This window comes from Phyllobates terribilis, unplaced genomic scaffold, assembly GCF_046119375.1.
Source record: "Phyllobates terribilis strain yellow unplaced genomic scaffold, ASM4611937v1 Scaffold_2__4_contigs__length_985480577, whole genome shotgun sequence".
NCBI lineage: Eukaryota > Metazoa > Chordata > Amphibia > Anura > Dendrobatidae > Phyllobates > Phyllobates terribilis.
Genome location: NW_027362762.1, coordinates 191848934 through 191874949, shown reverse-complemented (window position 1 = coordinate 191874949; position 26016 = coordinate 191848934). Strand labels below are relative to the sequence as shown.

The following is a 26016-nucleotide window of genomic DNA, read 5'->3' as shown; positions in this document are numbered from 1 at the left end:
TTTTTTTTTTTTAGGGAGGGGTGGTGACTTAAAACTGCAGTTTCAATTTCTTTTCTCATTACAATCGGGTTCATTAATTTTATATTTTGACAGAATGGATGTTTTCAGATGCAGCAATACCACATAAGTTTATCTTTTTATTTTTCTTTTATTTATTTTTAATGTGGAAAAGATAGGTGACTCAAATTTTTATATATTTTTTATATTTTTCAAAACTTTTTTCTAAAGGATTTGATTTTGTGATTGTTCAAATCGATTCTACTACACTCCCCAACACTGAAAATGCAACACCAAGAAGGAAAAGTAATGGAATTATGTTAATCGCAGGATAGACAGATGATGAAAAAAAATGGAAACAAAATTTTCAAAACATCTCAATTTATTTATTTAGTATTGAGTATGTGTAATAGTGGGGAAGGACGTAGCCTTCCTTTGGCACTGAAGTAGTTAAAGAAAGTGTTTCCGTAATTAAACCTCTCTAACTGTTGGTAGGCCAAGCTAAGGGGTTAGCTTCAGTGGTCCAGTCAGTAGAGTAGAGGGGGGAACTTAGTGCCCTGATCAAGCCTTGAGTGTTGTAGAGCCTGTTCCTGGCATAATTCCTTGTGGGCTGCAGTACCTGTGATCAGCCACAAGATGCCACTGTCCTGGGTGCAGATGTCAGGTTGGGTCTGCTAGCAGTGTTACAGACAGTGATGGGGTTAATGCTGTGTGATGACAGTCCACAGAGGGTGGGCACATTAGGAAAATCTCGGTTTAGTTTCCAGAAGCAGGAAGTGATGAGTTGTAAGAGATAGGACAGTGAACTGTATGGGCAGCCTGACTATATGGTGGCTGCTAGGGTAGACGGGAGCTCCATACCCTCAGACAGTGGGATCACCAGTGTAAAAGTCTCCCTACGCAAGAGTCCTGTTAGCCGGCCGGAGAAACTCAACAGAGGTATTGAGGACCCGGGGCACTTCTAGTCTGCAGGAAGCAGAGGAAGATAAATATGACTTCAGGCTAAGACGTGGGGGAGATGTTGGATCCGGAACACTGTTGGTACTGCAGAAGAGTCTCTTGGGCTAGAGATTAGAGTCACAGAGATGCTTCACTTAAAGAGGGAACCAGGGCTGAAGATGGTTGCCAGTGCCTGTGAGGGAGATAATAACCTGTCGGGCCTTATCCATTATATCTGCCTGTAAATACTGTACATATTCCTCATCCCCAAGTAAAGTCCAAGTTATGGTTAAGAACCTCGTGTCCTCTGAATTTATTGCTGCCCTGGTCCCAGAAGAGAAATGCCTGGAGACAGCCGCGATCGGATGGTTAGAAGTAAGTGGAGAGCCCCACGTACACAGCCACACATCAGAGGGAGGACACGAATTGTCTGTAGGGTGCCAGAGCGAGAGGGGGCTATAGCTCGCCCACGACTACCTCGCTGGGGCACCTTACATATGTGCAGAAATACACGCACTTACACAACTTGGAACACTGGCTGTACCACTGGTTCCACGACCAAATCAATGTAACGCTGAGCTATTATTGCACCTGGAATGAAGACTAAAGGAGTCCAGCCACCATGTATTATGTTACCCCCCCACCATAATCCCAGGAGTAGGACCGGTGTGATGTTTCCTTGCGAAGACCTCTTCCTGGAATTGCCCATGTGGTCTCCAGACCAATCTCTGGCTATCATTGCTGCGGTTTGATGCCTAGGCTTGGTATGCACAAGCCAAAGAGTGCAGCAGCACACAGTTTAGGCTAAGATATATGCAAACATGGAAAATGTGAGATGTGAACTGCATTACTGCTATATACAATATACTTGTAAAATGACGTACTTAGAGCACAAATTGGGAACTTCATATACCAGCCACTGCAAGGCAACCTTTCTATAATGGGACCCTAACCATTTCTATCAGATATGTCTCTCACTTGTTTATATGGCTTTCAGTACAGAATCGTTCAATTGTGGAACTGGTGCTATGGCCATTACACCAAACTGTCCCAAGGCCATTTTTCAAAAAGGTAACACCAGGCCACTTGCTACTATGAGCAGCTTGCATGGCTTAAATGTGCTACCATGGCCTGCAGTGTCCGTCTCCACACCCATCAAGCAAATATTTGGTCACCACTCCTCGCTGAAAAATAAATGCAATAAAAACCTTGTACCCCAAATTGATATAAACTAAATTGATAATTGGTGGACAATTGCAAAAGGAGCTGTTAGTAGCAGATCTTGATGATTTGCATGCCCAAGTGCCTTCAGCATGGCAGAACATTCGTCAGACAACCATTAATAACCTCAATGATAACATGCCAAGGTGTGTACGTGTGTGTGTTTCTGCACGTGGAACTCATATGCTACACTGAATGAATGGAGATGTTTTGAAGATTTTGTTGTTTGTGTGTGTATATAATATATATTAATCTTTGAAGCTCATTATCCTTACAAGTAGGAATACAATAAAAGGTAACACTTCTATGTACAGTAGATAACACTGGATTCACCACTCACAATAGGTGGTGGTCCCAACTCACCCAATTCCTCCTCTTTCCCAATGAGTACCATCCCGATTGGGGTACAACTTGTCGTGGTGGGATGGGTTTAATCTTTTTTTGATCAAGACAATGTTAACCAAGAACCTTAAGTTATTTACATATAGCATGACTATTTATTCTCTACAGGGTATTTGCTCATTTTGTTTTTATATTAGGTTCAGTTAAATGGCCACAGTGTGAAGGCACACCTATGCATTGCACTTATACCAAAATTTGCTCTGGCTTAATTTTTTGTTTTGGTATTTATATTTTATATACCAAAAGTTTGGACACACCTTCTCATTTAAAGATTTTTCTGTATTTTCATGACTTTGAAAATTGTACATTCACACTGAAGGCATCAAAACTATGAATTAACACATGTGGAATTATATACTTAACAAAAAAGTGTGAAACAACTGAAAATATGTCTTATATTCTAGGTTCTTCAAAGTAGCCACCTTTTGCTTTGATGACTGCTTTGCACACTCTTGGCATTCTCTTGATGAGCTTCAACAGGTAGTCACCGGAAATGGTTTTCCAACAATCTTGAAGGAGTTCCCAGAGATGCTTAGCATTTGTTGGCCCTTTTGCCTTCACTCTGCGGTCCAGCTCACCCCAAACCATCTCAATTGGGTTCAGGTCTGGTGACTGTAGAGGCCAGGTCATCTGGCGTAGCACCCAATCACTCTCCTTCTTGGTCAAATAGCCCTTACACAGCTTGGAGGTGTGTTTGGAATCATTGTCCTGTTGAAAAATAAATGATGGTCCAACTAAACGCAAACCGGATGGAATAGCATGCCGCTGCAAGATGCTGTGGTAGCCATGCTGGTTCAGTATGCCTTCAATTTTGAATAAATCCCCAACAGTGTCACCATCAAAGCACCCCCACACCTCCTCCTCCATGCTTCACGGTGGGAACCAGGCATGTAGAGTCAATCCGTTCACCTTTTCTGCGTCGCACAAAGACACGGTGGTTGGAACCAAAGATCTCAAATTTGGACTCATCAGACCAAAGCACAGATTTCCACTGGTCTAATGTCCATTCCTTGTGTTCTTTAGCCCAAACAAGTCTCTTCAGCTTGTTGCCTGTCCTTAGCAGTGGTTTCCTAGCAGCTATTTTACCATGAAGGCCTGCTGCACAAAGTCTCCACTTAACAGTTGTTGTAGAGATGTGTCTGCTGCTAGAACTCTGTGTGGCATTGACCTGGTCTCTAATCTGAGCTGCTGTTAACCTGAGATTTCTGAGACTGGTGACTCGGATAAACTTATCCTCAGAAGCAGAGGTGACTCTTGGTCTTCCTTTCCTGGGGTGGTCCTCATGTGAGCCAGTTTCTTTGTAGCGCTTGATGGTTTTTGCAACTGCACTTGGGGACACATTCAAAGTTTGCCCATTTTTTCAGACTGACTGACCTTCACTTCTTAAAGTAATGATGGCCACTCGTTTTTCTTTACTTAGCTGCTTTTTTCTTGCCATAATACAAATTCTAACAGTCTATTCAGTAGGACTATTAGCTGTGTATCCACCAGACTTCTGCACAACACAACTGATGGTCCCAACCCCATTTATAAGGCAAGAAATCCCACTTATTAAACCTGACAGGGCACACCTGTGAAGTGAAAACCATTTCCGGTGACTACCTCTTGAACTTCATCAAGAGAATGCCAAGAGTGTGCAAAGCAGTCATCAAAGCAAAAGGTGACTACTTTGAAGAACCTAGAATATAAGACATATTTTCAGTTGTTTCACACTTTTTTGTTAAGTATATAATTCCACATGTGTTAATTCATAGTTTTGATGCCTTCAGTGTGAATGTACAATTTTCAAAGTCATGAAAATACAGAAAAATCTTTAAATGAGAAGATGTGTCCAAACTTTTGGTCTGTACTGTATATATATTTGAAGACGGTGTTCTCAACTTGTTAAGTGGGTAAAATTGCAAAGTGCTTGTAAAAATAAGCAACTTTGCAATTTGCCTCCGCTCACTGGAATGGAGTGATATTTTATTTCAAAGTGTACTGCTTGTTGCCTCGGTTACCAGCCACCAATGCAGTAGGGAAGAAGCATGCACTTGTAATTACTGCTCTGAATCAGTCTGGATCCGGGCAGCTTCAGTGCCCCTGCGCTCCAACACCACTGCAGAGGAAAAGCTGCCTCTGCATGTAGCATGGGAGAGGGCACACTTTGGGCCAGCGCCATGACCATACCGCTGTCAGTCTTCAGGAGCGCACTGTTCCCAGCATGCAGTAAGTTGGAAAGCATAGGAGTGGTGAGCTCCTGAGAAATGATTAGACATTCCCTTTAAACAATTTGCCTTTTTCTGATTACGCATTCAGTTCTATTATTTTAGTGACCAAGTAATGAGAAAGTTCTGTCACAGATATAAAAAGAAAACAGCACTGAAATTTTATTCATCAGAACCACATTTTAAGACATGTTGGCTACTTGGCTTGGCAATTTATTTACCGGATTTTCCAGCTACAATAGATTGTCACTTTACATCACAGAATAGTCTCTGCTACTAATAAAAACAAAACAAATAAAAAATGTTTGTTAAAAAGTTTAAAAAGAATGACCTTGTGAAAAATGCCATAAAAAGTTTATATGTTCTTTAACAAGGTTTTTTATTAGAATGGAAAGTTATCCATTATATCTAAGAGCAAATTTCCAGAATGCTTCAGTACTTCTTTTTTCATCATTATACTCACACCATAAAAATATTTTTGACATTCCTCTTTATCAGGCCATATACTATACATACAATCAAATTATCCTATTGTTCGGATGAAAATATGTAATATAAATGCGCAGTCCTGTATAAGTCATGACACCTACTCTATTCTATTTTCTGATCCTCATAGTTGTCCTTATACGTCCCCCAGCCAGAATATAAACTGGAAGGCCTTTTTTCTCCAGTTCTCTGAAAAGGAATGTACAATCAAAAATGACCTGTTGTGTAAATCAGGTTTTCATGTTAAAAACACTTAGTTTTTGCCAGAATTCTGGAGTAAAGTAAATTTCACAAAATTCGATGATTTCCTGAGTGGCCTCAGTGGCCAGTGCAAACTGCATTACATCTGATTTTTTGGAATACATGAAAGAAAAGAAATGATCAAAACTGCACGTTAATGACCAGGACATTTTTTACAATTCTGAGGTAATAACTCTGGAACGGATCCCACTGATTCTGTTATTTTTTTTTGTTTAACATATTGCACTTAATGATAGTGATAACATTTATTTGATACAACTGGAGTTTAATTGTGAAAAAATTAGAAATTTCGTGAAAATTTCGCAATTTTCAAACTTTGAATTTTCATGCCCTTAAATCAGAGAGATATGTCACACAAAATAGTTAATAAATAACATTTCCCACATGTCTACTTTACATCAGCACAATTTGAAGTGACTTTAAGGGACCTTTATGATAGACAATACCCAAAAGTGACACCATTCTAAAAACTGCACCCCTTAATGTGCTCAAAATCACATTCAAGAAGTATATTAACCCTTCATGTGCTTCACAGTAATTAACCCCTTCATGACAGGGCCATCTTCCGTTTTTGCATTTTTGTTTTTTGCTCCCCTTCTTCCTAAAGCCATACCTTTTTATTTTTCGGTCAATATGGCCACGTAAGGGCTTATTTTTTGTGGGACAGGTTGTACTTTTGAATGACACCATTGGTTTTACCATATCGTGTACTAGAAAACGGGAAAAAAATCAAATTCCATTCAAGAAGTTTTCTTAACCCTCCAGGTGCTTCACAAGAATTTTTGGACTGTGGAAGAAAACAATGAACTTTTTTTCACAAAAATGTTACTGTAGACCCAAATTTTTTTTATTTTCGCAGGGTTAACAGGAAAAAAATGGACCCCAAAATTTGTTATGAAATTTCTCCTGCGCACGCTGATACCCCATATGCAGGGGAAAACCAAAGTTTGGGCGTAAGGCATGGCTCGGAAGGGAAGGAATGCAATTTGAATTTTTGAATGTAAAATTTGCGTGAATAATTAGCGGACACCGTGTTGCGTTTGGGGAGCCCTGATGAGCCTAAACAGTGGAAACCCCCGACAAGTGACCCCATTTTGGAAACTAGACCCCTTAAAGAACTTATCTAAATGTGGGGTGAGCACCTTGAATTCCCAGGTGCTTCACAGAAGTTTAGAACATTGAGCCGTAAAAATAAAGTTTTCACATTTTTCCCACAAAAATGTTTTTCAGCCTTATATTTTGCAGGGTAACAGGAGAAATTGCACCATGCCATTTGTTGTGCAATTTCTCCTCAGTAAGCCGATACCCCATACGTGGGGAAAAAAACACTGTTATGGCGCATGGCAGGGTTCGGAAGGGAAGGAGCGCCATTTAATTTTTGAATGTAAAATTAGCGTGAATAATTAGCAGATGCCATGTGGCGTTTGGGGAGCCCCTGATATGCCTGAACAGTGGAAAACCCCCACAAGCGACCCCATTTTGGAAACTAGAACCCTTAAAGAACTTATCTAGATGTGTGGTGAGCACTTTGAACCCCCAGGTACTTCACAGAAAATTATAACCCTGACTTGTGAAAATAAAAATAAAATAAAAAAAAATCACATTTTTTCCACAAAAATTTTCTTTTAGCCAACAAAAAAATATTTTCACAAGGGTAACAAAAGAAATTGGAAACCAAAATTTGTTGTGCAATTTCTCCTGAGCACGCAGATACCCCATATGCGGTTAAAAACTACTTTTGAGGCACAGGGCAAAGCTCAGAAGGGAAGAAGTGCCATATTAGTGTTCATATTTTAGTGGGCTGGTTTGACGGTGCCATGTCACATTGGCAGATCCCCCAAGGTGACAGAACAGAAGAAAAGCAGAACCCCCCCCATAAGAGACCCTATTTTACAAACTAAAAAACATTTGTCACACAATTTTTGCTGAATGTAGAAATACCCCAGATGTGGCTGTACATTACAGCTTAGCCACACAGTGAGACTCGGGAGGGACAGAGCGCTATTTGCCTCCTGGAGGGCAGATTTTCCTAGAATAGTATGCAGACTCCGTATACACAGCTTCTAAGTGTAAGAGCAGAATCCCCCCTCAAGTGACCCCATTTTGGAAATTATACCCCTTTGGGAATTTATCTACAGTTGTGGTAAGGATTTTAACTACATGGGTGTTTCCCAGAAACAAGCAGCAGTGGATGCTGCTGATTGAAAATTGCAAACTACCGTTGCAGTGACCAATACATTATGCCCAGCTCGTGCTTCTGGTGACATGCACCTGTAAATTAGGCAGGCTCTCATCGCTACAGAAATGTCAAACATGTTGATGCTAACTGTGGCTTAGGCATACTGTGGGGCTCAACAGGGAGGTGGGCATTTGTATTTGGGAGCCCAGAATTAGCTGAATTTCTTTTGGAGGGGGCAAGGGACATTTCATTTTTCAGAGCCTTTGTGCTACTAGTAACGTGGAAGTCCCCTATATTTTCGTTAACAGATGACGGACCTGAGTGGGGGCTTTTTTGTGGACTGAGTCAAAGCTTTTATTGTGATCCAATAAGTTATGTAAAATATTCCTATTCATCCTGTGCTCGACGCTGAGCACTGATATCGTTGTATCCATTTAAATCTCTGAGTGACGTAATTCAGATGAAACCCCAGAGAGATCCGTTCACTATAATGAGGCAGCAGAGTTAGGCCTCTTTCACACGTCAGTGTGTCCTGTATGTGTGGTGACAGTTTCCACATGTACTGGAGACACATACACACGCAGGCCCATTCAAATTAATTGTTCTGTGCACGTCAGTGTGTTTCCACGGACCGTGTATCCGTGGGCAAAACACGTTGACATGTTCATTTTTTTTGCACTGCACGGGCCGCAAGACGTCCCACACTGATGACACACGGATGAAATTTATGTGTCATCAGTGTGACACGTACCGACGCCTGGGAATCAGCGTACAGTTAGCGCTGTTCCCAAGCGTCGGGTGCTGAACGCTGCCCTCATCATTGTCCCCTGCCGGCGCTGCAATCAGCGCGAGTAATGGACAATGTTGAGAGTAGTATTCTGCTCCCGCTGTGTTTTACAGGGGACATCTTTAGACAGGTGAGTATAAAGATTTTTTTATTTTATTCTTATTTTTACACCAGGACACAGCGGGAGCAGAATACTACTCTCAACATTGTCCCTTGCTCGCATGTTATCAACCAAGTAAGGTCTGCTAAAGTCTTGAGACAGCTCACTGGTTTTACCCACCATGAGATGTTTCTTGTGTGGTACCTTGGTAATGAAACAATTTTTATAGGCCATCAGTTGAGCCAGCTGATATTATTCTTCATTAAGTGGCAGGATTGCTTTCTAATTACTGATCGATTTCTGCTGGTGTTATGAATTTCCATGGCTTTTTACACCTTTCTTCATGTGTTCAATTCTTTTCCCTGTGTCATTTCTCATTATTACACATAATTTATAGACATCTTTAGTTTGATTTCTTTGCCTGTGTGGATTGGATGGGTTGTTACTGACATCTGGTGAGAATTTCATGTCAATAGCACCTTTAGAAATATATTTACTTAGAAAATTGGTGACGTGTTCAATACTTCTTTCACCTGCCATGTCATTTTCACCTGTATGTCATTTGCACCATCAAATTAACAGTTGGAAATTAAAGAAGTTGTTCACTACTTTATATGAACCCCCCAATGTATCCCCCTAGGGCCCAGAAGTGTTTTTGTAAATACCTTGCGGTACCTTTTCTGCCCCTGAGCGGCGCTATCGCTGGCTGCTCAGAGGCATCACGTGACTCGTCACTGATGTCACGTCAAGTGAGGTGTGACATCAGTGACGCGCTCCCCGCGGTGGACGCTGGGTTGTGGGCGGGGTTACCCCGTGCATCGCACCCCGCGCGTTTTCCCAGTGAATGAGCAGAGGGAGGGTACGCGGTGGATGCCGGGTGTGAAGAGCGGGGTAACCCCGCCCACAGCCCAGCATCCACTGTGGAAAGCGGAAGAGGGACTTTGGCTGCAGCCTGGACTTGTCGTGACATCAGCGGATGTCAGAGCAGGCTACAGCCGGGGGTCACGTGATGCCTGTGAGCGGCCAGTGATAGCGCCGCTCACAGGCAGAAAAGGCACCACAAGGTATTTAAAGAAACACTTATGGGCCCTGGGGGAATACATTGGGGGATCATATAAAGTAGTGGACAACCCCTTTAAGGATCCCTGCTCAAGGATAGCAGTTCCCTGTTGATTGCTCGTAGCTTCTAATGTAGGATTTATAAAAAAATATTCCCAAATCCAAAATGGCCATCCTAACAAGAGTATATGAGCCTAACATTTTCATGTTCTCTGGAAGAATTGTTATTCTAGGTTTCTGTTCTCCTGAACTGCTCTTTCTTCTGTGATTAGAGACAGAAAATTCAAGAACAATCAGCCTTTTTGAAAGTTATGGATGAAATGCATTTTGTTGGCCAGTTACAGAAAGTGCGTAGAATGCAGCCACACCACCCCATTTATTCCCTTCCCTTATAGACAAGACCCTGTGCCAATTTGGATGAGTAGACAAGGTGAAAGCATCCCCAAAACTCCCTGGGGCCAGCAATGTAAAACCCTCCTCTTAGGTTTCCAGTGCTGCCAATGAGGAAAGCTGTCCGATAGAAACCAGCTTTAATATCTGACGTATCTGATGCAGATTCGTTTTCAGCGCAGACAAAAATAAGGGAAATATATAAAATTATAAAAATAATAAAAGTTATTCTGCATGCCTTAAAGAAACTATTTTCAACACTGTCCAAACACTAACACTCAAGATACAGATGTAAAACGCACACTGAACATTGCCAACAGTTATTATGGCTGGCTTCACAGGCTGACAGATTAGGCATAAAGAGCTGTAGGCCGTATGTTTACTGAGCCACACAGAATCAATATGTGAACGGCCCTAAACCAGACTGAAGTGAAATCATTAGAATGTGCTCACTGAGTAGATTAAGAGCCTCTAGTGTTTTCAACTGTGTGGAACGCACCGTAAATAGCAGAGACTATAGTCTAAGCTGGGACTACAACTGCCATGAGATGTGGCAGCTAGAGCACTGGAGGATATGTCGTTTTCAACAGCTTACTCATCAAATCTAAAACTTTTTTTAGGGCTCGTACTTTAAAAGAGGTAAAAGAGGCCAATGCAGGAAGCCTGTATGACTCCTGAGTCTGTAGGTGCATAGGTGTCATGACCTGCTGTACTGGCTCTGTCTTACATATTCTACTCCAGACGTCTGATGGACTACCTAATCTGATGGAGCAAAGGTTTCTGCAGAGGTATAGGTGCAGAAGAGGTTTCACTGACCTACGTGGAAGCCTAATTATGGCTTCATAAAAAAACAAGATATTAGTACAGCCAAAGGCACGAGTTATGTGGATATGTCTTAAAGTGTCTGTTTGGTCTTAAGCTACAAGTCTGCAGTCACTCTATGTGACTACAGACTTGTGAATCCTCACTGCACGTTGTGAGGATTCTCCGATGCCGGGGGGCAGCAGACACGTGACCGCAAGTATGCTATTTGCATACATGTAGTCACATGCCGACTAGATGGGTGCAGCCTCATTCAATGCAAGTGTATGAGCAAGGCTGGACACAGTTTAGTCGGAATGTGGCCAGAAATATGCCAATCGCATATTTGTGGTCACATGATAGCCCACTCCCAGCACTGGAGAATCCTGACGGCGCGCAGTGTGCGCAATGTAAAGATTCACAAGTCTGCAGTCACATAGAGTCTGCAGGCTTGTAGCTTCATACTGGACAACCCCTTTAAAATATAATTTTTATGGTCATAATTTTGTCAAAAGCACAGCGTATGCAAATCTTTGTGGAGACTAATACATGGGAAAATAAAAACTAAATAAAAAGAAGTTACTCACAAGCAAGTTTGTCCTCCGCTGTACCACCTTCCAGCAAGGAAAAATAACAGGACACATCATTCAGACTGACACGACCACTTTCTGCTAAATGAAAAATAGCAAATGGAATCATAAGAAGAGGAGACAAAACTTATTTTTTTCAGAAAAGTAAGAATTATGCTTTTGTCTTTATGTAAAATTGATGAAGCCCATAACAAAGATTATCACTAGATGAGTAGATACACTTATTAATTGCTGTGTGGTTAGTAAACTGCATCTGAAATGCTTTTACTTCCTCACTAACCGGACACTACAAACACTTTGCTTTCTATGGAAATGCATATTGTGATATAATATTCACAAAGGATGTGTCAAAAATAACTTAATGGACATAACACAAAAATGGTGGGAAGTGATACCTGTCTTTAATTGTGTCTTCCAACTCAACATAATATCGCAAGCAACAGTTAAACGTCCACTGAAGAGAAGACAAAGGGGCGTCGAGGTGTAAAAATCCACAAGCTGCAGAAACAACCTCATTCAGTCATATGAAGCAGATTTTCATGCTGCCGTGTGAACAGATCCTTGTTACTTCAGGAGATAAAGATGTACCTTTACAATGTTTACTGTGGTTTCCTCTGATTGGCCATCTATCTATACTTAAAGCTAATCTCTATCATGTCTAGCCACACCCCCATCCCTGAAGAAGGTAAGCCCCGAAACTCACGTAGGGGACCTGGAACACTCTCTCCCAGCTCTGGTAATTATACTTATTGTGATACCTACTATTGCTTCACCTTTACCTCTATTGGCACTTTGTCATAGTACTAGAGGTATTGTGCATGTAGACTAACCATCATATTGTCAAGTGTGTTCATTGATCTCTTGCAAATACCACTGTTTGGTACTACTCTTATTGATCCCCTCTTTGGACATGAATATTTAAATAATTATTTATTTGCCTATTTTGCACATTGTGTGAAGCCATATATACAGTTATATGAAACAGTTTGGGCACCCCTATTAATCTTAAGCTTAATGTTTTATAAAAATTGGTGTTTTTGCAACAGCCATTTCAGTTTGATATATGTAATAACTGTTGGACACAGTAATGTTTCTGCCTTGAAATGAGGTTTATTGTACTAACAGAAAATGTGCAATCTGCATTCAAACAAAATTTGACAGGTGCATAAGTATGGGCACCTCACCAGAAAAGTGACATTAATATTTAGTAGATCCTCCTTTTGCAAAAATAACAGCCTCTAGTCGCTTCCTGTAGCTTTTAATGAGTTCCTGGATCCTGGATGAAGGTATTTTTGACCATTCCTCTTTACAAAACAATTCCAGTTCAGTTAAGTTTGATGGTCGCCGAGCATGGACAGCCCTCTTCAAATGATCCCACAGATGTTCAATGATATTCAGGTCTGGGGACTGGGATGGCCATTCCAGAACATTGTAATTGTTCCTCTGCATGAATGCCTGAGTAGATTTGGAGCGGTGTTTTGGATCATTGTCTTGCTGAAAGATCCATCCCCTGCGTAACTTCAACTTTATCACTGATTCTTGAACATTATTGTCAAGAATCTGCTGATACTGAGTGGAATCCATGCGTCCCTCAACTTTAACAAGATTCCTGGTGCCGGCATTGGCCACACAGCCCCAAAGCATGATGGAACCTCCACCAAATTTTACTGTGGGTAGCAAGTGTTTTTCTTGGAATGCTGTGAATTTTTGCCGCCATGCACAATGCCTTTTTGTATGACCAACAACTCAATCTTGGTTTCATCAGTCCACAGGACCTTCTTCCAAAAAGAAATTGGCTTCTCCAAATGTGCTTTTGCATACCTCAGCCGACTCTGTTTGTGGCGTGCTTGCATAAACGGCTTCTTTCGCATCACTCTCCCATACAGCTTCTCCTTGTGCAAAGTGCGTTGTATAGTTGACCGATGCACATTGACACCATCTGCAGCAAGTTGATGCTGCAGCTCTCTGGAGGTGGTCTGAGGATTGTCCTTGACTGATCTCACCATTCTTCTTCTCTGCCTTTCTGATGTTTTTCTTGGCCTGCCACTTCTGGCCTTAACAAGAACTGTCCCTGTGTTCTTCCATTTCCTTACTATGTTCCTCACAGTGGAAACTGGCAGGTTAAATCTATGAGACAGCTTTTTGTATCCTTCCCCTGAACAACTATGTTGAATAATCTTTGTTTTCAGATCATTTGACAGTTGTTTTGAGGAGCCCATGATGCCACTCTTCAGAGGAGATTCAAACAGGAGAACAACTTGCAAGTTGCCACTTTAAGTAGCTTTTCTCATGATTGCATACACCTGGCTATGAAGTTGAAAGCTCAATGAGGTTACAAAACCAAAAAAAGTGCTTTAGTAAGTCAGTAAAAAGTAGGTAGGAGTATTTAAAACAAGAAAATGATAAGGGTGCCCATACTTATGCACCTGTCAAATTTTGTTTGAATGCAGATTGCACATTTTCTGTTAGTACAATAAACCTCATTTCAAGGCAGAAACATTACTGTGTCCAACAGTTATTACATATATCAAACTGAAATAGCTGTTGCAAAAACACCATTTTTTATAAAACATTAAGCTTAAGATTAATAGGGGTGCCCAAACTTTTTCATATAACTGTATATTCATTATACCCATTGCTGGGACTGTTGCCCTTTTATCCTTAGGTCCAACTGTATTTTAATTTTAAATATATCCAATAAAGGTTGATATATTTTACTGCTACCTGTTATATGGTCCTTATTGCATTTTTTCCCCTAAATGGTCCCTGAACTATTTTGTAGTGCATGACCGTCCCAATGGTCCAATCTTCCTAAAGTACAAATGTATTTAACATTATTTACATTTGATGTACTCTCTATGTACCTATGGAAATTCTTCATATTTGCTTATTAATGGCCACTAAAGGGCTGCAGTTCTCACACTTCTTTCAATTGTGCAAATTCCGTCTAAAGGAAATGTGAGCAAACCTACCTATTAGTGGCCACTAATTGGCTCACGTAGCAAAACAATGTCGCGCAAGCCCTGGAGAACCCAGCAACAACATCATTGGACTAGCACAGAGGCAGGAGGGGAGTATGTGTTATTTTCATTCTACATTAGGGGATAAACTGTTTAAGAAGGGGTTGTCCGAGTAGTGGACAACCCCTTTAATCCAATGCTAACTGTTATGTCTTCTTCAAAAAGTAAATCCACCATCATTTTTTAATTGTAACAATGCATCTAAAGTGAACAATGGAGCAACTCTGCTTTTGCTTCAAATTATCTATTGTACTGTGTATGCAGCTCCTATGCAAATATATGCATCTCCATTATAACAGACAAACCTGTAGTCTGATCTTGCACTCACTTATTTTCATCTGTTCCATACCTTTTTTTTCTAACCTTTTGAATGTATATTAGCTAAACATAATAGGACATTTTTCATAGAAAGTTGTTATCTTTTCATTTTAAATGCATTAGTAAATAAACAAATAGATAACATGAAAAGCTCAGTCAACCCGCATGCGGAAATGCATGTGAAGAACGCTTCACATCCGCATGTCCCTGGTAGGAAAAACACATGTACAAATCCTCATGTACAATCCACATGCTTTTTTTCTGCCAGGGGAGATGCAGAAACGCTCAGGAAAAAATCCGGAGCATTTCTGCATCGTGGGCACATAGCCTAAAAGTTACACATCCTACTACATCAAAAACTAGCACTCTAAGTAAGCATTCAAAGGCCAAGAATAAGAATAAGAGCTACCCCACTTTCTGAGAGAGACACAAAAGGGCACTGTTGCCACCAGGATCCGAGTTGTGTACATGTACACTAAACAATTTAACAGCCAGGATAGAATTAAAGGGAAACAATCATCAGGATTTACTCCTATAAGATAATAACAGCACTGCATGTATCTTATAATGTCAATCCCTATTGTCCCAATGGTTTATGTAAAGTTCTCTGCTTTTTGGCAAAAATCGCTATTTAATATTGTGGTGCCACATATGCTAATTACCAGGACCTTTCGGAAAACAAAAAGTATATGCAAAAGGAAGACTGCACATCCCAAAAAAATAGACTTTATTATGAAGAAAAAAAGAGAACTAATATAACACAGCGATTAAAAACACCAAAAGGTGAGTATAACATATGAGTATAACATATGCCAGCCCAAGATAATGAGTACGAATAAACCACGTCCTCAAACCAAAATAATGTGTATAAGATATGAACATAGAAAAATAAAAAAAACAATACCCCCAATAATAATAATAATGTAATACAATTCAAAAAATATTTGAAGAATGGGTGTGTAATAAATAAGATGTTTTACAGCCTAAGGGGTCTTTCACGTGTCCGTGTTTCAAGTACATGTGGTGTCCGTTTCCACATGTACTGGAGACACTGACACACATAGACCCATTCAAATTAATGGGTCTGTGCCCATATCAGTGTGTTTTCATGGACAGTGTTTCCTTGGGCACAACACGCTGACAAGTCTGTTTTTTACCCACAGCATGGGCCGCAAAACATTCCGCACACGTGCACACTGATGTAACACGGATGACATCCGTGTGTCATCAGTGTGACATGTACCGACGCCTGGGAATCAGCGGTACAGTTCGCGCTGTTCCCAAGCGCCGGGTGCTACAGGCATCTGTCATCATTGTCCCCTGCCGGCGCTGAGATCAGCGCGAGCAAGGGACAATGTTGAAAGTTGTATTCTGCCCCCGCTGTGTCCAGCAAGTGTAAAATAAGAATAAAATAAAAAACATTATACTCACCTTTACACCTATTTCCCTGAAGTCATTGTCCCCTGAAATAAAAATAAAATAAAAAACAACCATAATACTCACCTGTCCGACATACTGTCCCACGCTGTAATCAATCTGACCGACAATTCTGCATCAGCGGTGGCTTGAGGTGATTGCACACGTTGAGGAGCAGAGGAGAATGACGCGCTGTAGTGAGCGGGCTCCTGAACTGTGCCGAGTTCAGTGACAGGACACCGCTTGGTGAGCTCAGCACAGTTCAGGGGCCTGCTCGCTGGAGCGAGTCATTCTCCTCAGTGTGTGCTGTCAGATGGATTACAGCATGGGACACTTAATTCATCTTCGGACAGGTGAGTAAAAGTATTTTTTTTTTCATTTTATTCTTATTTTTACAGCTTTTGGAGACAGCGTGAGCAGAATACTACTCTCAACATTGTCCCTTGCTGGCGCTGATCACAGTGCTGGCCGGGAACAATGATGAGGGCAGCGTTCAGCACCCAGCGCTTGGAAACAGCACTAACTGTACCGCTGATTCCCAGGTGCCGGTATGTGTGATACTTATGCGGCACACGGTTTTCACACATATCATACATACAGACATCTCTGGTACTGTTTTTTCCAGTACTGTAAATATCCGGACGTGTGAAAGAGCCCTAAAAGGGATGATGATGAGAGGATAAGATAAGAAGAAACTGCTAGGAGGTGTCTACGATACTGGTCATTATAGAAAAATCACTCATGGTACAAAAATACAGTAAAAAACGCTGTGAACAATATTATCATCATCCCATAGGCAAAAAAAAGAAGATAAAATAACAAATTTAGCCAACCATATCTGGAAACAAGGAGAAGATATTATATGCTGCGATTTGACCAATATCACTGTTGCGGCTACACACCTCTAGCAGTTTCTTTCTTTCTTATTCTCTCATCATCCCTTTTAGGCTCTGAAACATCATATTGGGGTATTGTTTTTTGATTTTGTATGTTCCAGCTTCATATGTGTACCCATTTTTTTGATTTGAGGACATGGTTTATTCTTGCTCATTATCTTGGGCTGAGATATGTTAACATACACACCTTTGGTGTTTTTAATTTTTTTTAATCTCCGTGTCATATTTGTTCTTTTTTTATAATAAAGTCTCATTGTTTTTGGATGTGCAGTCTTCCTTTTTTTCCCTTTCTTCTTCTTTTTGTTTTCAATTGGTTGATTTTATATGCTCGACTGACACTCCATGCAAATTTAGAGTTTTGCCTGCCGCAATTTATTTCTTCCCCAGTCTCTCCCTTTTATCGATATCACACCCACAGAGGCAGAGGCGAGATAGATGACCCAGCCCAGCCTTCTCCACATTCTCTCTGTGCTCATATGTCCAGTAATGTCCGACATACAGCGATTCCCAGTGAGCAGTGGCACATAGGCAGGAGATCATTATACACGTATGCAGCCATATCTGTAATGTGCATGTAATGTATTTAGAGAAAGGAAAGGATGGGGGAGCGCTTCGCTGGGACATCAATCACTACTCTGTGGGCATGGTGTCAGCAGAAGGGGAGAAACTGTACATCATAACCAGGGCTGTGGAGTCGGAGTCGTGGAGTCGGTATAAAATGGAACCACTCCAACTCCTAAAATATATAATAAATTGGGTACAGTAGTTCAATGCAGTTTGTGGCGAATATTTTTTTCATAAGAATTTGGGAAAGTTATTAAATGTCCTATTCCTGATCTAAGGGTCTAGACTTTTAGCTGAGATGAATCTGTGCTACAGTAAATTTATCACTTAAACATAAGCCATGTATGAGGGAGTCGGAGTCATGGAAATTGAGGAGTCGGAGGTTTGGCTTATCGACTGCACAGCCCTGATCACAACTCTTGGACTAGTCCTGGTAATTAGCATATGTGGCACCACAATATTAAATAATAATTTATGACAAAATGTAGGGAACACTGGGGATGACAGGTATAACTGATAAAAGGTACAAGCAGAACTGTAACATTGTTAGCTTATATGGGTAGTTCCTGCTAACAGGTTCCCTTTAAACAGATCAAGTGTGTTTGTACAATATCCATTTTTTTCCTTCTATTGATTAGCAAGAGCCACTTCTTCAGGAGCTATTAATATATAAATCAATACCATTTTTTCCATCAGTTATAATCCGTTATATTATGTTCTTAGGTTTCATCTTTAGCAGCAGGGTGGTCACTGAGGTCCTGAATATATATCATTCCAGAAAACATGACATGAAGGTCATGCCATTGGTTTCACGTCAAGCTTACAGAGCATAACAAGCATCATGACAAATGGTGCTGTGACAGAATTATTGCAATCTCGTGTCTACATACAGTACTTCCCAGACTCACTATTACCGGGGATGGGGAATACAGACATAATATGGCATTCCATGCTGTACTGTTGTATCAATGAGTCCAATATACATGACCTAATTTTAAAGGTAGACAATAACTAAGGAAACAAAATGAATTCTGCCTGAAACCTTCATGAAATAAGTCAAGTGTTATAGATTATTCTGGAAATTATTTTAATATTCTGTTTCTGCATTCTTTGTCTTCTTTGCATTCCAATTATAATCATTATTATACAGATTTTCGGAACCACAGCTTAAGGGGAAATAACTTTTTAAAGGCAATTCATATTGGAATATGCTTTGTGCATACACACGTTGCTGAGGGTGCTCCATGCTACTGCTATTAATGACACCTTTAGGGGCAGAAAGCTAAACAATTGTCCCTATGTGACTTCTATAAACAGAATTGTCTGCACTAAATGGACCAATTCCATAATTCTTGACTAGAATATACAGTACTGTGCAAAAGTATTAGGCAGTTGTGGAAAAAATGCTGCAAAGTAAGAAACCTTTCAAAACTGGAATCAATATTCAGTGTGACCTCCCTTTACTGTAAAATCAGCACAAATTCTTCAGGATATACTTGTACACAGTTTTTGAAGGAACTCAGCAAGGAGGTTGTTCCAAACATCTTGGAGAACTAACTACAGATGTTATGTGAATGTAGGGTTGCACAAATCCTTCTGTCTTGTCATGTAAGCCAAGACAGACTTGATTGTGTTGAGATCAGTGCTCTGTAATGGCCATATCACTTCCAGGACTCCTCGCTTGTCTTTATGCTGAAGATAGCTCTTAATGATATTGGCTGCATGTTTGGGGTTGTGGTCCTGCTGCAGAATACATTTAGAGCCAATCAGATGGATAAATATCTGTCTGTATTTCCCAGCACTGAGGACACCAAGAAATTGGCATAGTTGAGGATGGTAGATGCAGTGGTCGTTCACGGAAACATAGTGCAGTAAATAAAAGAGACTAGCTTACGTCCCTTCAAAAAAGATGTCCAGCAGTGCCATCAGTTCAAAAACTGCAACAACTAGTGAGAACCAGGTACACCCATTCAGAAGTGGTCTACATGAACAAATGCTGAAACAAGGCAGTGTGACTCAGCTATGCATGAAAGCATAGGAATTGTGGTGCAGAAAAATGGCATTAGGTGCTCCGGACTAATGAGTCAAAATGTGGAATATTTGGCTGTAACAAAAGGCAGTTTATCGCCAAAGGACTGGAGACTGGTACAGTCATGAGTGTCTGGAGGCAACAGTAAAGCATGGTGGAGGTTCCTTGCAAGTTTGGGGCTGCATTTCAATACATACAGTAGAGTTGGACATTTGGTGAAGATTAATGGTGTCCTTAATGCTAAGAAATACAGGCAGATACTTATCCATCCTGCAATACCATCAGGGAAGAATCTGATTGGCTTCATGTTTGGGGTCTTTGTCCTGCTGCAGGATAAATTTGGAGCCAATGTCATTTAGAACTATCTTCTGTATGAAGAAGAACAAGGAGTCCTGGAAGTGATGATATGGCCTCCAAAGAGCCGGAATCTCAACATCATCGAGTCTGTGTGGGACTTCATCAAGAAACACAAGGATTTGCGCAAGCCTACATCCACAGAATATCTGTGGTAAGTCTGCAAAGTTGTATGCCTCCCTCCAAGTTCCAGCAAAAATGTATACAAGTATATTTAGAAGAATTTATGCTTTGGTGCCGTTTTGAAGGAAAATGTTGGTCACACCAAATATTGATTTGATTTAGATTTTTCTTTTCTTTATTCACTTTACAAATTGGTAATTGTTAACAATAAACTATTAACATTTCTAATTTTAATGCATTCGCACTTTGCAGCATTTTCCCCACCTGCCTAAAACTTTTGCACAGTGCTGTATATATAAAAAATATATTACACTTTTGAAAATATAAGACATACTGCATAAAAATAATTTCCAATATTAAACATTTTTCTCCAAAAAATTGTAAGAAGGTGACATATACATAAAACACACATAAGTATCGGAAATAAAGTAGATGTGTATGTGGTGTCATGTTCAATCTAGGCTTTGTTCCCATCTCAGATTTCTAACATAGAAGATACATGTTGAGATGAGAGATTTCCTTCATATATACTACTAAAATGTCCACAGTCACCATGCGTCCAGCATACACCTAAAAAGCAACTTTTTAGCATACACTGGGTTGGTTAACACAGTAACATCAGTTTTTCTCCATGTAAGAAAGCATAGACTACCATGCTTTCTTAACTAAGGGGACAGAGTAAGAAAAAATATTTTTTTAATACCTCCAAAGCATACTGCGTTACATAGACAAAACCAAGATGTGGATAGACCTTTTACTTATACATTCTGTGCTCAGTATAAATGACTACACTCCCTTTGAAAAGTAAGATTTTAATCAATATCAACCTCCAAAATTTTGACAAGACTGAGTTTCATAGAACATTTTTTAACCCATAACATGAAAGGGTAATAATATAAATTTTGCATCAATTTTACTCAAATTAATTGATGCAAAAATGAATACACTCCACATCAAAAACAAGTAAGGTACATCTAGTATTTTGTATGACCTCCATGATTTGTAAGGACAGCACCAAAGCATGGAATAAACAAGTTGACGACAGATTGCAAAATCTATCTTTTTTCATTTTTCAAGAACAACCTCTTTTAGAGCCTGGATGCTAGATAAAGAATGATGCTCAACTTGTCTCTTCAGAATTCCCCATAGGTGTTTGATTGGGTTCAGATCAGGAGACATACTTGGTCACTGAATCACTTTCACCCTGTTCTTCTTCAGAAAACAGTGGCCTTAGATGTGTGATTTGGATCATTGTCATGTTGGAAACAGCATGTCTACCAAAGGCACGGAGTGATGGTAGCATCTTCTCTTTCATTACATCTGTGAATTCATGATACCATCAATGAAATGTAGCTCCATGACACAAGCAACCCTCCTGCAGCCCCATATAACAACACTGCTACCACGTTTCACTGTAGGCACCATGCATTTTTCTATGTAATCCTCACTTTTGTAACGCCATACAGTTTTAAAGCCATCAGTTTCAAAAACATTTATCTTGGTCTCATCACTCCAGAGTACAGAGCCCCATACACGGTATTGTGTCATGGGAAACACTCACCACAGTTTGACTTTCTATTTCTTTAGCTAACTGCAGTAAACTTGCATATCGATTTTCTTCAATCCTTCTCACCAGAGGACACTCCTGTTTAAGTATTAACTTCCATGGTCGGCCTGGACGTTTCTATTCGATGATTGCAGTTCCATCTTTGTTAAATGTTTGCATCACTTTTGCTGCAGTATTCTGACTGATCAGCAAAGCTTTGCTGATCTTTTTGTAGCCTTCACTTTTCTTTTGTAAAGAAATTATTTTGTCTCTCAAGTCTTGTGACATTTCTCTTCCATGTGGTGCCATTGCTGACAGCATGAATTGAAAAGGGGTTTTCTTTGTTAGGTAATGCCCTTTTATAATTACCTGTCTGATGGACATCTGTTTAATAAAGAATTATACTTACCCGTAGTTAAATTCTTGTTAATTAAAATTTTATAGTCTAAAGTTTAGCTTTGTTCCTAATACTGTAGTTGGAGTGTACTCATGCAGCAAGGTCTTGAATTAATTTGTTAAGAAAAATTACTTTTTTGGATGTGCAAAAAAAAAAAATCTTGTTTGCCATCAGTGGCCCAAATTTGGCAGAGTATTTTGTCGTATGGTATCAAATAAAAAATATGGATTCTGAAAGGAAATTAAAGGTTTTCTGACAAATCTGTTGAGGTGTACTCATTTATGCTGAGCACGGTATAGTTTATGTATTTTATGAGACTGTAAAAAAGTTGTACTCATAGCTCTCTCTATATATACATATCTTTATAAGAAATTATAACTGAAATTATTTTGGCCCTCATACTAGCAAGAATATCTTTTGAAATGCTTGCTATATTAATTACTACAATTTTGTTTATTACATTTTAAAGAGCAGATGAGCAGCACATCATTAAAAGATTGGCAGCAGATCTTGACCGTCACTGCAGTACTGTAATAAGGAGGTGTGAGCACGGCCACAAGTGAAGATACCGCCAGCACTACTCTCTGTTAGGCTGTGTTCACATCTGCACTGGATGCTCCGCCCCATCTCAGATCTGGCCAAAAATACCAGACAAAATAGCAAGCATGCTGCACTAGTTTGGCAGTAAAAGGACAGACACCATGACGGAAACACCACAAACCTCAGTATAGTTAAAGGGGTGTGTTGGGCATAGATGGGGTCTACTATGAGGTAGATTTGGCACTGCCATCACTTTTATTGTTCTGCTCCTATGATGTAGCAGAACAACAATATATGTACTTAAATGTTTTTGTGCTTTGCAACAATTGGACTAGTCCTACACAGAATCATTATTTCAGTCTCAGCTTGCATCTCTAAGATTTCATCAAAGAGGAAGGTAACAGGAGGTGTGTAATTAAAGGAGGTAAGGGAAAGCTTGAAGAGAAAAGGGACAAAACCCAGGGGACAAACCAAGGGCAAAAAGGTAAGGAGCAGCATGAAAGGGCAGATAAAACATCGATAACAAGGAGGATACAAAAGGAGGTGATCATGTAGAGCAGGTCAGCATCAAGATCTTCCCTGTGCAGCCACTCAGGAGCGAGAATAGTCAAGTATAGAGAGGGGTCTGGATTCACAGGATGTTGATATTATTCAGTTTGGCATGGTGGCATTATTGACTCACTGGATGGTGACTGATTATAATTAGTCACTGTATTTGTTACTATTTAGGGGTAGAGCTAATCTTTGTATACAGATTCGAGATTCTGATTTAGGGCAGTGGTTAATGACACAGCGGTACATATTTAGTGGGGAGCACAGTCTACACCTCTGACCTCCAGGACCCGGCTATGTGGCAGCAATACCTTGAAAAAAGATTACTATGAGTGAAATATACATTTATCTATTGTACCCATTGATCATTATTTTTTCTGCCATCATAGCTGATGATAAACAATAGTTTCTTCTCCTTTTTATAATTACGTTTGTTAGTATTGACCAATTGGCATTAAGATTACTCAGCAATTCATGATGATAATGGATGTGTGTAATTGGGCCTGTAATATGGGTGGATTTCATGGTTTGTGCCCAGGGCAGCAGGAGTTGTATATATACGACCGTGTCTGTATGCCGTTCAGAATAGGACACTCTTGGATACCGGAAGTATTAAACCGAGACACAAAATCCGAATAAGGAGAATATTCTAAAGCTGTCATGCTTGTTAACAGATTCCAAATACCTACAGGAGATTTGTTTTCTCCTTTACTAAAAAAATAAATTGTAATAAAAAGGTATTACAAGCATAAAGGAATACCATAATGTGTTTTGTCTTACTATAACATATGGACATTTTCCAGAGACTTACTTACCATTTGCCCCATCCGTTTCATTGCCTTGTCCATCGACACTGGGTGCTGCCTGGAAAGACATGAACAGCCGCTTGTAGAGATCAGGAGAAATTTCATCTGTATCCAGGTAGGCTTTCAAGAAACTCTTAAACCCCTCAAAATCTATTGACTGGAAAATATAAAAGCAAGGTTTTAGACACGTCGGTAAGGAAATCTCTTTTCACAGCCTTTAACTATGCTGAAATCCCAGCACTGTGTGCATTCTATTTTCTATTTGGAAGCAGCAGGTAGCCACTTTGGATTTAGGATTTTTTCAAAACTTGCATTAAAATGAACATTAAAGATTGTTTGCTAATCCTGTAGTCTACTGGAAAATCAACAATGACTTTTTTTTAGTAATAAACTCACTGCACATTGAGAATTAAATTAACATCTATTACAAGTCCAAGGAACCACCATGCTAGAGATAACTCTAGAAGTGGATTACATACAAAATGTGCATGGATATATATGCACAGCGCTTCTATGGCTGCCTACTGGGCTAATTGTCATTGTAATTTGTATTTCTTCACTTTGCACAGATTTTTCTTCTTATACTATAGTTAATGCAATATAAAATGACAGATGCCTTCTTAGGGCACAGCACACTGCATGATTAGTACACAGTGAAGGTGATAGGTATATCTGAAAAGCATACATTTACATGGAAACCTTGGTCATAGCAGATCCTCGAAGAGGACATCTGTGTTGGATACAGAGCTGGGAAACACCCTGACGTAATATCACTTTTAAGCTATACCACAGCACCTGCTGCAGAGGAGGCGACCCTGCACACGAAAAATAGAACATAAATCTGCAGAAAAGCTCACCTCCTCTGTTAAGTGGGGGTTGGACGTGCCATCTCCGTAAAACTCCTGCAGAACATCTTGAACCTTTTTGCTGCTGTCTAGAAACAAAAGAGCATTTGATTTGAACATGTAGATCTCTGGCACAATTTGCTTGCAGTCTTCTCCTCTATCTAGGACAAGTGAGCCTGAAGGTTGTATAATCAGGATATATGCAGGGGAGAGTTTAGAGGATGTTTACTCACAATCTATGTACTTCTGCAGTTGGGTGAACTCCTCCGGGCAGAGGATTGCCCACTCCTTGTTCTCCTCACTCATTCTGGCTCTGCGACAGCCCTGCGGCAAGGCAACAAGATGAGGTGAGCGGATCCAATGTGCAAGGAAGAGGAAAGAGTATGAAAGAAAGGGGAAACTGCCTGGGATGAATGGGGTCTGATTCTGGCTCAAACCTTGGATTACATATTAGCTGATCTAACACATTCTCATAGAGTTTTCCAGAGCCATCGTGCTGCTGTAATAATGAGAGAGAGGCAGAGAGAGACAGATTGAGTGGCAGTGTGACAGCGAGAGAGGGGGAGGCAAGAATGGGATGGAGAGAAATGGAGAAAACAGATAAAACCAGGGATGCACACTGGATGTGTGCAGCAGAAAAAAGTGGCATTGGTTAAAATAAGACAGGAAGGGACAAATGAAGGGCTGAGAACAGCTGTACAAAATCAGAACTGACGGCAGAGGAGACGGCAGAGATGGGGATCCAGCAGTGAGTGGTGGGTGTAGTGCAAAAATATAAAAGTGTCAGAGGAGGAGAATTAGAGAAAGAGGAAAGGTAAGACCACACGGATCATGGAGACAGCCTTGAATTCAGACACATCAGCAACCTTGTTATTTTGTTTTCCTTACTCCGAGGCAACATCATTGGTGTCTACATCTAATATTTTTCCTCCTCTGTCTCCTTTTACAATCCAGTCCATAAACCTACTTAGTGACTGGTCGAAGTTTATATATATATTTATATATATATATCCTGCTGTATTTGAGCATCAAGGATGAACATGTGCACATCATCTGTATATTGTCCTCAGCAACAAGATGACACGCTGACATCTAAACATGACATTCAAAAAAGAACAATCATCCCCCGCTATTAGCTATTCAAGACGATAGGCAATAATAACCACCTACAATTAGTAAAAAAAAAAGTAA

General features: G+C 40.2%; 1 protein-coding gene across 7 annotated transcripts in view; it reads right to left on the bottom strand.

Annotated features, from left to right (window-relative positions):
- DGKA (diacylglycerol kinase alpha) overlaps positions 1 to 26016 on the bottom strand; it is a 257102-nt gene that overhangs the window by 39542 nt on the left and 191544 nt on the right. For 5 of the 7 annotated variants that reach the window (XM_073663706.1, XM_073663701.1, XM_073663704.1 and 2 more), the window contains 4 exons: positions 25059 to 25149; positions 24838 to 24914; positions 23990 to 24137; positions 11417 to 11500 (listed from right to left, as the gene is read on the bottom strand). In XM_073663706.1, the coding sequence (XP_073519807.1) occupies positions 11417 to 11500; positions 23990 to 24137; positions 24838 to 24914; positions 25059 to 25131 (382 nt within the window). In that variant the 5' untranslated portion in view covers positions 25132 to 25149. Of the gene's footprint in view, positions 1 to 11416; positions 11501 to 23989; positions 24138 to 24837; positions 24915 to 25058; positions 25150 to 25540; positions 25671 to 26016 lie in introns of those variants that run through there. The other 2 variants (XM_073663707.1, XM_073663702.1) reach the window with 2 other exon arrangements.